The 15826-nt window shown below is 35.8% G+C and overlaps 1 protein-coding gene across 1 annotated transcript in view; it reads left to right on the forward strand.

Annotated features, from left to right (window-relative positions):
• The first annotated feature begins 5775 nt into the window (after positions 1-5775).
• Positions 5776-15826, forward strand: part of NOVA1 (NOVA alternative splicing regulator 1) — a 134578-nt gene continuing 124527 nt past the window's right edge. The window contains exons 1-2 of the mRNA XM_053697942.1: positions 5776-6092; positions 7949-8092. Of these exons, the coding sequence (XP_053553917.1) occupies positions 5957-6092; positions 7949-8092 (280 nt within the window). The 5' untranslated portion in view covers positions 5776-5956. The remainder of the gene's footprint in view (positions 6093-7948; positions 8093-15826) is intronic.

Raw genomic sequence — 15826 nt, forward strand, 5'->3', positions numbered from 1 at the left:
ACCCCATCCCCCCCCCCCACCCTCCCTCATATAATATGCCTCTTCGCCAAAGAGGACTAAAGATGCGGTTTATCTCACCTATACTGCAATCCTAATTATTTTCACTAAAAGGTCCGCAATGACAGTTAAAAGGGATTAAATATGGTTATGTCTGCATGTTTTTCTCCTGTGATAATCCCTACCAGTTTGTTAATATAAAAACTTAAAATCTGAGGTAAATAGAATAAGATCCATGAGCGGTCTTCTGTATCGCAGGTAGCCTTCTACTGTAGTAAAAATCTCACTTGGTCAGAGGTCTAAGAGCGGCCCTTTAAATGAGAGGGGAGGCTTAAAATTATCATTGGCATGACTGTCTTTTGTCCCTATAAAGTATTATTAGCAATACTTACCTTGTTATTTTATTAGCTGATACTACTAATAACACTTATATTTACATCAGATCTACGGCATGTTGAATCTTGTACTATGTTTTCTGTGATAACATTTATGGAATGTTTTAATATTTTGTTTGTATGCCAAACTTTACCTCAATAAAAATATTGGGGAAAAAATAAATATATGCTAGATATAGTTTTGTATCTAAATCAAAGATTAGCCTGATAATTAAATGCTGATGTATATTTACAGATCTATGAGTTGTTTAGCTATTGAAAAAATTATGTCAGGTTTATTTTCCATAATGTAATGGTTGCCACCATGTTGTAACTTTGTTTTAATAGGTTTAAATCCTTTAATGTTCTCTTATCTCCTCTGCCAAAGCAGGTATCGTGGGTTAAAAAGGAGTTTTTAGAATAATATTCTTACCGTCTTTAATGTCCTTTTAAGTTACTCAGATGCTGTGCTACTATAGTATGAGATAGTGGGACAGGTTTTCATTACATTACACGAAAGGCATGATAATAAGAGAACATTTTTACAAGATTATGACATAGGGCCAAATTCTAAAAAAATCACAGGCATGGAGAGAAATCGTCGGCTTATTTTATTGAGCACTTTATTGTAATGTAAATGTCTCTCCTTTACATACAGAAAAATAAGGAACTTCCCTTAACGAGATACTTTAGTTCTTAAAGGGACATGAAACCCAATATTTTTCTTTCATGATTTGTATAGAGAATACAATTTTAAATAACTTTCTAATTTACTTCTATTATCTAATTTGTTTCATTCTCTTGGTATCAATTGTTGAAGGAGCTGCAATGCACTAATGGTTTCTAACTCAACAAACGGGTGAACCAATGACAATCGATATATATATTCAACCACCAATCAACAGCTAGAACCTAGGTTCTCTGCTGCTCCTGAGCTTGCCTAGATAAACTTTTAAGCAAAGGATAACAAGAGAAGGCAACAAATTAAATAATAGAAGTAAATTGGAAAGTTGTTGAAAATTGTATTCTCTATCTGAATCATGAAAGAAAAATTTTGGGTTTCATGTCCCTTTAAGGTAAACTTGTATTCCCTTAAGGGTCGGTTCTCAAAGTACTGCAAGGCTTCTTATATAATTTTGTTAGAAAATAGAGCTTTAGACAATGAAGTCCCTTAGAGGGACAGTAAAGTCAAAATGAAATTTTTATCATTTAGAAAGTGCATGCAATTTTAAACAACATTGTAGTTTACTTCTATTATATAATTTGCTTTGTTGTCTTGGTAACTTTTGTTGAGAATCGTACATAGGTAGGTAGGCTCAGAAGCAGCAATGCACTAAAAGAAGCAAGCTGTTTATCAGTGGCTGCACATACAGGGCCGGTGTTCTATCAGATTCTGCTCCTTTGTCAGAATCTGCTCCCTCTTACTGCCCATGCTCTGTATGACATCACATCGAATTTGGCTCCTCCTAGCGTTGTTCTTTAAGGTGGACATATATCCTGGTTGAGGTCTGAACGTCTGAGTTTATACATTCTCTCCCCCATCCTTCCCTCATCTCAGGCTTCAAGAGATTCAACGCTAGGAGGAGACTCAACGAGGAGCCAAATTCAATGTGATGTATATTATCTAGACAGGGTATTTTTTTTTTTTTTGGGGTATACATGTTGGTTGGCATACTCTTGTTAGTGGGTTATAGCAAGCGCATTATATGGTATGACAGCGATGGATACATATAAGAATTTATGGGTGAGTGGTTTCATATCATTGCACGATGAAAGTTTGTGCTCCACGTTGTTTCGCTGCTATCATATAATAGCCAATATAATGCAGCTTTTGGTTGCTGAGTATGCAACGCTATTCCCCTTCAAGACGATGCATACATGGTAAATACACTTTCGTGTATACGTTACCATGGTAATGAGGGGCCAAGTGATTGGTTATGACGCATCACACTGACACACAAACTGATTATGTCATGACGTCACAGCATGAGAGCGCTAACGGATCTTAATGGGTATTTAAGACAGGTGATGGTGGGGTATGTATGTTTGGGGTTTCGTTTTCTGGGAAGCTTATTTTTGCCTGACATTTGACAAAGGTGTTAAAGGGATAGCAAACCCCAAAATTGTATTTTATGATTCAGATAGAACATACAATTTTAAACAACTTTCCAATTTACTTCCATTATCAAATTTGCTTCATTCTATTGTTATCCATTGCTGAAGGAACATTATTGCCCTACTGGCAGCTAGCTGAACATATCTAGTTAGCCAATCACAAAAGACAAATGTGTGCAGGCACCAATTAGCAGCACCTCCCACTGGTGTAGGATTATGTGCATATTTTTTTAACAATGGATACTAAAAGAACGAAGCACATTTGAAAATAGAAGTGAATTTAAAAGTGTCTTAAAATAACATGATCTATATGAATCATGCAAGTTTAATTTCGACTTCCTATCGCCCTAAACGCTAAATAAATGCTAGATAGAATGATGCATTCAAAGATAAGTCTGAGAATAAAATGTAGATGTATTTTTTCACAGTTTCATTAACTGTTTAAATATTGACAAAATAAGTCCAACACTTTTATGGTCTATAAAACAATGGGAGCTGCCATGTCTCAACTTAGGTTGCCTTCTCTGATGTGGCCAATAAGGGGCAGTTATAAATGTCACTAGAGTGTGCAACCAATGGCTGTGTGGAGTATAGCAGTGTTCTGCACTTCCATTTCAAACAGGAATGGAAAAGTTCACAATTTCAGAATGGAATTACAGGAAAGGGGGACAAAATAAACAATGAAAGTATATTGCAGTTTTTTTTATATATTCACTGCCTTATAACAGTGATTTTAAAAGTGCTGCATATATATATATATATAAATATATATATATAAACAGATCATAATATATTTCCAATATCCAGTAGCACACTGTCAGCTCTAGGAAATGTTGCAGAGTAGCATATATCTCCTGTTCTCCTCCAAAGAGTGCCTGAGTTGTAGCCTCCTATCTACTAGAAGTAACCAAAGCATACATGCTTAGTTCCACTTGTTCCAGGGCAACAAAACTATAACATACAAAGGCCACGTGAGCTGACGGTTGGCCAGCCCTGCCTTAGTTAATTTCTTAATTGTCCAACAAATATCATATACCAAGCACATGATAAACTTATTGACCAATTGAATATTCTTAGAATACTCCAGCACAACTTTTAAAAGCTAGTATATTGCCTACCCACTGAGTGCCTTATTATTAATCACAAGTCACTGCAGTATTATCCCAGCTCTTCAGTGCAGGGATGTCCTACATAGATGACCATAGCCTATTCAGCACTTTATCTTGTTACAAACTCTTTTGCAGCAAATAGATCCCATAAATCCCACAAACAACGTCCTGCTCGTGGGTGGTTATTCTAACTTAGCAGTAACCAGTCTAATGAATTACCTTTTTTAAAGCTAAACTAGAACTTTGATATACAGATTCCTATTTTGAGACCTCTGAGCAGCATAAACTTCTTTTATCTAGTCTAGTTATCCCTGAGTTTGCTGGATTCGACCTAGTTATAAAGTAGTCAGAAAATCTGCGCTCGTATTTAAAAACATTTAACGTATCCATGGATGGACTATAGTCTCCTCGTAACCAAAGGCAAATACGTCACTAAATGACGCCAGCAACTACGGCCAACATGACATTACCCCGCCCCTTTCAGCCGCTGATTGGATTGCCTTCTAGAACCGTAATGACCCCGCCCCTTTTCACTGATAGGGTTTCTAGACTGTCACCAGATGGCTCCTAACCCGTGGGAAACCCCGCCTCCCAATACAAAAAAATAAGTTGTCTCTTGTTGTCACGGCCAACAATCATCACACGGCCTTGGTTGCACCGTGTTGCTAAGGTCTTGCTAGAGGTAGAGATGGTTTCAAGAATGCTAATATATACACTGAACCCAAGATTTCAATGCGTGTAACCTTGCACTATGCTTCGTCTCTCAAAGGGAAGATATTATATATAATGTGTTAGACTTAAATGAAATTTGAAAACAGGGCTCATAAATGCTATGAACACATATCTAATCCAGAGTTAGAGGCCTGATAGTACCTCATACATATATCCAGTAACTCAATAAAATATTGCTGCCTGCAAAAAAAAGCAAACCAGAAAAAAACAAACATGCATGCATTATACATTTTTAGCGTTGTGTTTTAAAATAATTCTGCAAGTTTTAGGAGCATGATTTAAGAATTGAGACCATGTTTTAATGGTGGCCTGCATTAAACAAATCCAATATTTATTGTCACACAGTAAAATCTGAAATAGAAAACATTCACCAGTACTCAGTGTGCTTGCTTGCTGAACAAAAGCCTTTTATTTTGTCATTCATTTCTATTATTGGTGAGGAACAATTTTTTTTTTTATGAATTGCAACTTATTTATTTAAATATATTATTAGCCTGCCATGTGGACCCAGACTTCTGTTAACTGTAAATCTTGTGCAATATAAATAAAAATGTGTAATGTACAGCAAACTGCAAAATCAATACTCATATAAATAGTAGAGGCTGTATATAATGAGCATTCTTCTTGATCCCATTCATATCAAGGTTATCTGTTTTTTTATTCCCCAGGGCTAAAGACAGACCAGGTATTGAAGATATTTCTGTAAGTTATAAATGTTGGACAGCCCTGGTATACCATATTTGTAAATTGTATTTGGATGTTGATCTAACATGGACCAAAAACAAATTATACCATGAATTTGACTGGCTGTGTCCCTGAGCTTGCTTTCATTGTGAATGTAAAATCAGGGATGTATAGACTTGCAGTGGCCTGTATTTCCCTTGCTGCCAGTGTTCTCGGTAGTAAAAATAAAAAAATATTAATTGCATATCATTTATTTTGGTTATAAATAGAGCATTTTTAGACGTGATCATTGTCAGCGTGCCAAGGAAATGGTTAAATAAGCATTATCCTCCAGTGTACTAGCCCCCCCAGTGTAGCTATTCCAGGGCTTGCTGCTGACCTATATAGGTAGGTGTAGGTAGCACAAGCCTTTGTGTGGGATGCTAACTGGGGATGTGCTAGAGCATCCTTTATATACACAGACACTTCAGACCCCAACCAGGAGAGGACAAAAAGCTGGAGCACCGAGAACAGCAACCACCAGAGAGGCAGAGTGAGCAGCAGGCAAGGCAGGCAGGGGGATTATTAGGGAACAAAAGAGTGAGGAGGAGGAGAGAAGCAAGGAATCAGCTCAGGGTTCTGTTCTTCTCTCACATACACAGCCAGCTCTCCTCCCTATCACTGCACCTCCCCTCCAGCCCTGCTTTATTCACTCTCAGTCCCCCAATACTATCACCCCGAGTCCCTGCCACCCCCACCCTCCCGCTCCCTCCCCCTCTCCTCTCCTGTCTTTCTCCATCCTGCCTCCCCCTTCTGGTTCCCTGTTATTTATTTATTTAGCGGTGCTGTCTTTGCTGCCTCCTCTCCCCGTGTTGCTGTGTTTTGGAGGTGCACGGGGGCTCCCCCTTTTCTCCCTTGCTCGCAGTGCAGGTATTGGGGTCCCCCTCACCCTAGCCTCCTGCAATCATGATGGCGGCGGCTCCCATCCAGCAGAACGGCACCCACAGCGGGGTCCCCATAGACCTAGACCCCCCCGATTCAAGGAAGAGACCGCTCGAAGCCCCCCCGGAGGCAGGCAGCACGAAGAGGACCAACACAGGAGGTGAGCGCGGCGCTCTTGCGATCTGGGGGTATAGGTCGGGGGCAGATACCCTGCTGTACCGGCCCGGGGTTCACTGATGGTTGGGTCTGCTGCCCGGTATATTCTTTGGCCAAAATGGCGGCTCCGCCTGTTATTGTTGTGCAGCTGCATCACAAGACTGTACCACGGAAGGGACGTGAGCAGCACCGGGGCCGAGGCTTGGAGTGCGCAGGAAAGATGCTTGCTAAGAACTACTGGAAGATTGGGTCTATATAGTGTTGCAGGTGTAAGGGGGGTGTGGGGGTTCATGTGATTGTTCATATATGGGTACTGTTATCATTAAAAGGTTATGGGTGCCCAAAAGTTGTTATGATATTGGGCACATAGTAGATTGTGTTGTTTTATGGTGTAAGGATAAGGTTTGGTACTCAGAGGATGATTATGGGGTTAAGGCGCAAATTAATGGCCATGTTTAGGGGTGCAAAGCTGAAAAAGGGGGATATTGAGTAACCTGACTGATGCAGGGACCCTTTTGTGGTCTAGGATGGTGCTAGGGTACAAGCTGTGCAATTCCTTCTTTTCATCCAGCAACTCAGAGGTTAATGCTGCATGGGGGAGGTAGAGCTGCACATCACTGACTGCACCTCCTGGTCCCTCATTGTTCCAGAGCATCCACCAAGCTGCCCCATCTGCACTTGTCCTGGGTTTTGGGGAGTAAATTTGTGCCAATCTCTCACTCATTTTATCCCCCCACCATCAATTGAGAGCTGGGGGAGGGGGAAAGGAGCTGGGGGGTGCTGCTGCCGCTGCTGCTACTGCTACTGCATCCTGGTGATGTGTCCCAGCATCTCCACGTCCATTTCTATTGGAGGCATAACAATGCAAGGATGCAGAGGTGAATGCATTTGCTGAGGATTTGCAAGGAGGATCAGTGGGTTTTTTTTCTTGGCTTTGGATGTGTGCTCTCAGCACAAGAATCACAAATGGACCTGCACTTGTATCATAAACTGTACAGGGATATATATTTTCTGGAACATGTTGAGGTTATGCAAAGTCAGTGACTTGTTATATATAAAAATAATATATGTACATGCAACATTTTCTGCCATTTCATCCAGCAGAGCAGTTCTTTTCTATTCAGTTTGGCTCTATGTGTATGAATACTTTTTATTTATTTTTTGATTTTTGCGTGGTTATGCTGTCTCTCGCCGATGACCTGCGCAGACCCAAAAATAAATGTGATTTAAGCTGAAGATCAGTTAGAAATAAGGGGGAAATCTTCTTAAACTGATTTAATTAATAAGCTTATAGGCGGATCATAAGAGATTTAAAGGAGCTAAAGAAATACACTGGGATTAGTAGGGGAAGTGATTCCACAATTACAGTGAGTTCTTTTCTTGGCAAGCACTTAATGCTTACAAATTAAACATGCTCAGAGGTGAGCCATTGGAATACGGTTGTTGTGGACACATTTCTAAACAGTCTTGCATGTCAGATTTTCCATCCTCATATAACTAATTCTATGTTGCCTTTATATACATTTTAAATGTGTCATTCATTTTTAGCATATTATATACTTCACCTTTTGGTTTCTTCTGTGGGTGGAATTTTTTTGAACACCTGTTTGATTTGTAATTCTCCTAGATAAAACAAATACCATTTTGCCTTTCAAAAATGTTGCTGTAATTGTTGGATGTTTCAGGAAGAAGTTCAATATTCACATTCTTAGTACATATGAGAGTAGGTTTAAAGTACTATACAGCAGGTGCATTTATTTGCCATTTCTTCATAGAGAGGTAGTTATTTGAGTTTTAGATTTTGAATTATTGTGCTTTCTTGGTGCTAACTTGATATTTTTCCAACGTTTTTCTCTGCAGAGGACGGACAGTTTTTTCTGAAGGTGCTTATTCCTAGCTACGCCGCTGGATCTATCATAGGCAAAGGTGGACAAACCATCGTCCAGCTGCAAAAAGAAACGGGAGCTACAATTAAGCTATCCAAATCCAAAGACTTTTATCCAGGTGAGGACTAATCTGTTTAGCAGGTTCTATAGAGCTAGTGAGCAAGATGCATTTGTGAACATCATATATACAAATTAATGCAGCATTATTGAATTCATTTTTTTTTTTTTAAATTTTATCTCTATTTTGTGTTTGGAGATGGCACAGACTGGTTTTGCTTTTACCTTTAGACAACTCTATACCTTAGAGTGATGATGATGTGACAGGTTTTGTCAGCTTGCTCACAAGTGATTCTGTTATCGTTGGTGGGTAAAGGCTATAGGAAGGGTATCAGAATGGTGTTTAAAGAATCAAGAGGGAGCTGTGGTGCAAAATGCAGAGGGAAGTATACAGGTACTTACCTGCTTGTTGTTGCTTGACAAACCAGGAAGCCACCGCTCTTAGAATTTTACTCATGGCTCCTAACGTTTGGGATATTTCCCATGTATATATGTACATACACCCTTATCTATAGGCTAAAAATATGTGTCTGTATTATTCCTGGCTCCTAAATATAAAGTAAATTTGTGAAACCCTGTTTTATATTGTGTTTTTATATAATGCAGAGCTGCCATAGCACAATCTTTCTGTTGCATTCTTTTATTGCACTGCGGAATGCGCAGTTAATATAATAGAGTCAGACTAAAATAAAACCTACCTGGAAACTTAACTGATATACTGCTTTATAATATACACATCAATCAAGGCCCATTGGTGGAATTGTTTATATTTTATTGGATTTTAGGGAGCATATTTGTTTTTACGTTTATTGACCATTAATGTTTGAGATATTTTTACATGCGTAATATTAGGGGCAAATTTTATTTTAAAAAGGTAAATAGATACACTTGCTTCACTGGTCATCTGCATATTCTGTAATGAAGATACTGTATTTTTATGTGTATAAATTACAATAAGGTTTCAAATGAATAGCGCTTCCTTGCAGTGAATCTGATAATCTTGTGGTGTGAACTTGTAAAATGTTTTTTAAAATGTCAGTGATCCAATATCTGCAAATCCTAAAATACAGCTAACATAATCTTGCATAATATTGCACTAGGCCGAAGCAAATTTTCCATTGCAGATAAATTCATTTTAAGAACAAATTTGTTTTAAGACAGTGGAATATTTTGTTGTACAAGCTATGCTTGTAAAACTCAAACCATTCAAAAAAAAGTACTGTTTATTAAAAATATTACAATGTTTAACAGGAATCTGTAGAACGTATTGTTGTTATGGAGGGCACCTTTTTTATATTTTTAACAGATCAGCAGACATTGGCAAATTAAATTAGATAAAAGTTTGAGTTTATGTAATGGTTACGTTTCTTTCATACAAAACATTGTTTTAAGCAGACCAGCAGAGTAAAAGGTTCAGAATATCCCTGGTAATTAACAGCCTTTTCCTACTGATAACAACCACGTTTCTGAAAGAAAACAATTTGAAAAGCTTTCTGTTTTTTTTGTTTTTTTTTGTGTGGTTTCTTAGTAATTAAATCTGGTCACAGTTAATTAGATGCCTATTTTATCCTTTAATTTTCATATTGTCACAATTGCTTTTAAACGTTTTTTTTGTATTGGAGGACAAGAATGCATGTGAATATATTTTTATATATTTTTTTTATATCCAACTGGATTATACTTTTTGATTTTTGAGATATGTTAAGTAATCTACAGGTTCTTTAAACATCTTGTTTCACAAATTAGAAACATATATATATTGAACTATATTATTGCCTATATGTATTTTTTTATTTTAGTTCTGATTCCCTCGCTTTCTAGTAACAAGATTTTACAGGTTCATGGATTTTCAGAATTTAAAGGACTTCATATAGAACAAGTTACACATGTATATTCGTATCTAAAAAATAAATAAATAAATATATATATATATATATATATACTGTATTTATTTATGGATATGACAAATTTTCTCGGTTTATTCTGCCTCCTGCTTTCTAGAGATTTTAATATTTGACTAATAATATAACTGTGTATATATATATATATATATATATATATATATATATATATATATATATATATATATATGTGTTTGTGTGTGTAGTAACTGTCTGTCTATATGTAATATCTATATCTAACTGTCTGTCTATCTATCATCTATCTATCTATCTATCTATCGTCTATCTATATGTAGACACATACCTGTGTATATCTATATCGAAACACATATCATAAAAAATAAAATATGTGTATTTGTATATGTGTATATATATATATATATATATATATATAATGTATAAATATAAATATAGATAGAAATATATAGATATATCATGTATATGTATTTCTATATATGCGCTCAAGAACTGTCACAAGTAAAAAATAAAAAAGAAGAAAAGAGTATGAATTTACTTTACAAGCAGTTTAAAAATAACATGGGGGGGGGGGGGTAATGCTCAGATTTAATAAGGTAATATATCTGGCAGACAGTCACTTAGCTAAATTCAATTTGCTGTTTAACAGCTGAAAATGAAATAGCATTGCTTGCATTATACATGAGGTTGTATCAGATGTACTGGGATATTATAGGAAATTGGTGTTTATAGAAGATAGCCCAAATTGTTAATTAAAAGCACCTTTTTTCTGCCAGTAATTCTGTCTTTGTGAAGTGGCAAATGGGATGTAGTTGACCAGCTGGCGTTTAGGTTGTAGCCTGCACTTTAGATGTCCATATCTTGTTTTTGACTGCTGATGAGCTGTACCGTATGCATATTATTTCTGTATTCTCTTTATCAAATGCAATTTAAGATTTGTACCCTTCTCTTCAACACTATAATTTTCCTATTGCCTCGAGGCATCAAATCCTAAGGTTCTGCTTCCTCATATGTTTTGAGAAAATTAGCTTAAATGTGTATGTACTTTGATGACCTGTGTACAATTTTCAAAACTGACAATTTAACATTTGTTATGTATGAGAGGCTCTAAATACAGGAACTGAATGTGTCAGTGAGGATTTTAGGCCTAAAATAACAACAGTTCTTTAATTAGTAAACTTTAGTATACTGGAACATTTTTTTTAACAGTTACCTATTACCTATGTGTGTACAAATGTTTATATTTGTTTTACAACTGTTTTTGTATAACATTTTTAATACTTTCTGGTTGCTTTTATTTTTATTTGCCATTTATGATTCCTTCTCTCATTAGTATTATCTAATTGTGTATTTTATCATGGATATACAACATTACATCCGCTTTCCCTGAAAGAGCTTGGCAATATGCAAATCTTGTGGTAATAAAGACTGAATATTATTTTGTCTATCTATCTGTCTGTCTATCTATCTACCTGTCTGTCATCTGTCTATCTATCATCTGTATATGTATCTACCCTACAAACTGTGAGGGAAATAGTTTATGTGCGTCAATCATCCTATGTAGAATACAATTAAGTGAGCCCAATATTCAATAGCAAAATATGTTCATTATTTTTTTAGCTAAGATTCCTTTTGTAAGTACTGTACATAATTATGCAACAGTTTCTCATGAGCCATTTTCAATGGGGGTTAATGAACTAAAAGAAAACTATTTCTGATAAATGAGGGTACTGTTGAGTATTCTTTAGAAAAACTAGAAATAAGAGAAAACAAAATATTAAATTACAGGTTTTTGTTGGTTTCGTGTAACTATGTAAGTGAGCATATTAATATGGAAAGGTTGCTGGAATTAATGTTATTTACTTGCAGATGTTGGAAAGAAATGATGTCATACTATTCTGTCATTGCCTTATTTTACTGGCAGCTGGCTGGTGTTTCAAACCCATGTTTCGCTGAAGATTTTCGCTGAATAGTTGTGGAATGTGTTTTGTGTGTAGTAGAAATTCTCGTATTTCATAATTGATAAGATGTATTTTTATTTTTTACATTTTGGTGTCCTCTTGATGATGCACATCTATCATTATTGTTATTAAAGGGACATTATACACTCATTTTTTCTTTGCATAAATGTTTTGTAGATGATCTATTTATGTAGCCCATAACGGTTTTTTTTTAAATGTATAGTTTTGCTTATTTTTAAATAACATTGCTCTGATTTTCAGACTCCTAACCAAGCCCCAAAGATTTATGTGAATACCGTCAGCTACCTTCTCCAGCTTGCTCCTGTTTGTGTACAGGGTCTTTTCATATGCAAAAGAAGGAGGGGGGGAGTGTCTTATTTCCCACTTGCAGTGGGCTTTCTAACTACCTTTTCAACAGAGCTAAACTGAGAGCTTCTAAGTAAGTTTTTAAACAGTTTTATACTGGATTTTTATATCAGTATTTGTGCATCTTATTCTTTATAGTAGTGTCTATTACATGCAGTTATATGAAAATGAGTGTATACTGTCCCTTTAATTATTTGTACAGTGCCACCACATTCCAAAGCACTGAGTACATGAGTTGGGACATATAGTGATTCTGATTTGCTGTACAAAATAATAATAATACAAATGGAGGAGGGCCCAGCTCAAAAGAGCCAAAAATCTACTAAATGCTCGAGCGTGCACACACACACACATATATATATATATATATATATATATGAAACATAGAAGACTCAGGCACATTCCGGGTAAAAGGGCAAAAAAGAGCTTTATTGTACAAATATAAAAGCAGGCAATAGCATAGTCCAATGTATCCACACTGACACAGCTATAAGTACTATCACACAGTGAATAAGGACTGCTGGAATCCTGTGGCAGACATGTTTCGTGCTAGGATAGCACTTGTTCACTGCTATGCTATTGGACTATGCTATTGCCTGCTTTTATATTTGTACAATAAAGCTCTTTTTTGCCCTTTTACCCGGAATGTGCCTGAGTCTTCTATGTTTCATATATAAATATTGGCACTGAAAGACGAGCAGTGCTTTCTCAGTAGCACATCCGGGATATCTGGGTGACGTCATCCCCCCCTTGGAGCTCCATAGTGCCGTATCAGCGTGTGTGGAGGGTAAGGCAGAGCGCGACGCTGCAAACTGTGTGGAGTATATATATATATATATATACACATTTATAATGTTAAATATCAAGGGTTGACATTTAAAATTTAGGAGCCAGATAGAATATTGTGGAGCCAGTCACACACAAGTCCACAAGTATTTTTATTGATATATACATAGAATAATAATTAAAAAAAAAAAGAAGTCTGGGGATCTTTGGAGATTATAAGAGAGCTATACATACACACTAATATACTTGTACTTATACATACTTTCATTCGAATGTGCTTTCATATTTGTATACTTAGTGAAAATATGTTGTATTAATATTTAGATCTAATGACATACAGGTGGCCCTCGTTTTACAACGGTTCAATTTACACCGTTTCAGAATAACAACCTTTTTTTCCAGTCATGTGACTGCTATTGAAAAGCATTGAGAAGCAGTGCATTTATTAAAATAGCCAGTAGGGGGAGCTGTCCGCTTGTGTTGCAGCAAAGCCAAGCAAGCTGAAATTAATCAGTTTAACCAGGCGTGAGCTATCGAGCAGATTTCAAAGGAACAAGATATTCCTGTCTATAAATCAGTCCAGATTGGAATGCATAGAACGAACTGTTTGCCGAAAAATGCAAGTGAAGTCTGTGTTGTGTGATTATTTTATTAGGTTTTTAATGCTGTTTAGCAAATGTTTTTGTTCATTTAACTTAGTTTAATTATATATTCTGTGTTGTGTGATTATTTTATTAGGTTTATAATGCTGTTTAGCATTTAAAGTCTTCATTTCAAAGCTTTAAAAATAATGTATTATGTGTTACTTATGACAATTTTGAGAGGGGCCTGGAACCTATCTCCCTCACTTCCCATTGACTAACATTATAAACTGGGTTCAATTTACAACGGTTTCGATTTACAACCATTCCTTCTGGAACCTAACTCTGGCGTAAACTGAGGGCTACCTGTATACTATTGAACTTTTCACTTGAATAATTGGTATGTTTACCAAAAAATATACAAAAACTTAAAGGAAAAAAATAATAATATATATATATATATATATATATATATATATATATATATATATATTTCCATTATGGGACTTTATTCTAATACCAGCATAGTACTTTTTTCTGTATAAAGTGATATTTTTCAGATTTGAACTATAAGAACATAGTAAAAAAGGATACATATGCGATTGACAATACATACTCTGAAGCTAAGAGATCCCAAATGATTTGTCTATTTTCTGATTGTATTTGCCAGTTTAGATTGTCATCTTAGTAAGCAAGTAGTTTTTATCCAAGCTGAGTCTGCTCTGATCTGTGCCGCTGCCAGATGCAGATTACATATTCAGGACAAGAATCTGAGCCTAAAAACTTGTAAGCTTGCATAATAAATCAGTTTGTGCACATTTGCACAAAGATGGACTGGACGAGAGGTTTGTTCTGAGATAACGTTGTTAGCCATTCCTGTAGTAATTCTGTACAGATCACAGGTTGTAGTACAGATTCTCAGACACGCCCTGCTGAATGCAGATGAGCACTCCCCTGAGCATTCTCTGCATTTTACATGTTTATTGCATTTTATTCTCTTCATTTCTCTATTAGTTTTAGTGACATTTGAAGTGTCCTTTTATCATGTTCCCATGTGACTGCAGATGTTTTCATTGCTGTAGAAGAGACAAACAAAGCACATGTTTTTATTGAAAACTCAGATATACATGAGGACTAATACACCTGGCATCTGTATGAGTCTGTTACTTAACAGCAGTTTGGAGAGGAGTGGAAATCCATGCTTGTCTGTTCTTTTTTTAAAGTTTCTCTACAGATATAGAGAATGATTATATATAAGCCAGTACAAATGATCACAATCATTTTATAATTGCATTCAAATGATTAATCTGATTATTCATTCTAGCAATTGGTTCCTGATAACTGTCAGTAAAATTATTTTTATATGGATGGCCAGTTACAAATGGGGACCATATTACATTATGCTTACACTTATAATAAAGATAAATGAGTTACTATTAATTTAGTTGTATATTCAAAAGTTGGAATAAATAAACATGCTTACATTTTTTCTTTTGTGATTCAGATAGAGCGTGCAATTAAGCAACTTTCTAATTTACTCCTATTATCAATTTTTCTTCATTCTTTTGCTATCTTTATTTGAAAAAAAAGGCATCTAAGCTTTTTTTTTTTGGTTCAGAACTCTGGATAGCACTTTTTTATTGCTGGATGAATTGATTCACCAATCAGCAAGGACAACCCAGGTTGTTCACCAAAAATGGGCCGGCATCTAAACTTACATTCTTGCATTTCAAATAAAGATACAAAGAGAATGAAGAAAATTTGATAATAGGCGTAAATTAGAAAGTTGCTTAAAATTTCATGCTCTATCTGAATCACTAAAGAACAAAAATTGGGTTCAGTGTCCCTTTAATTTCCTGAGGGATGTGCAATTAATTTTTCAGTAACAAATTACTGAGGTCATTTTTTCTACTTAGCAATCTATTGAGTATATGTAATAAAATGTTTTTGGGCTAAACCATAATGAATTGTCAGTAGGCTGCAGAGTTACCACTATATCTAGAACCCCACAAAATACAGTACAATGCTTTGAATCCTGCAGTAGTGAATAGAGAAGGTTAATTTCAAGATTAATTTCAAGTTCTGTTCATTTTTTTCACTGGTTTGGAGTTCAAATTCCAAATGATTTTTCACCATAAATGTCTGACACATTTAATCTGCCCTGTCTGAAGATGCTGTGCACAAAATGAGTCTATTCCTTGGATTCAGAACTAAAAAAAAGGTG

This window comes from Bombina bombina, chromosome 1 (assembly GCF_027579735.1).
Source record: "Bombina bombina isolate aBomBom1 chromosome 1, aBomBom1.pri, whole genome shotgun sequence".
Taxonomy (NCBI): Eukaryota; Metazoa; Chordata; class Amphibia; order Anura; family Bombinatoridae; genus Bombina; species Bombina bombina.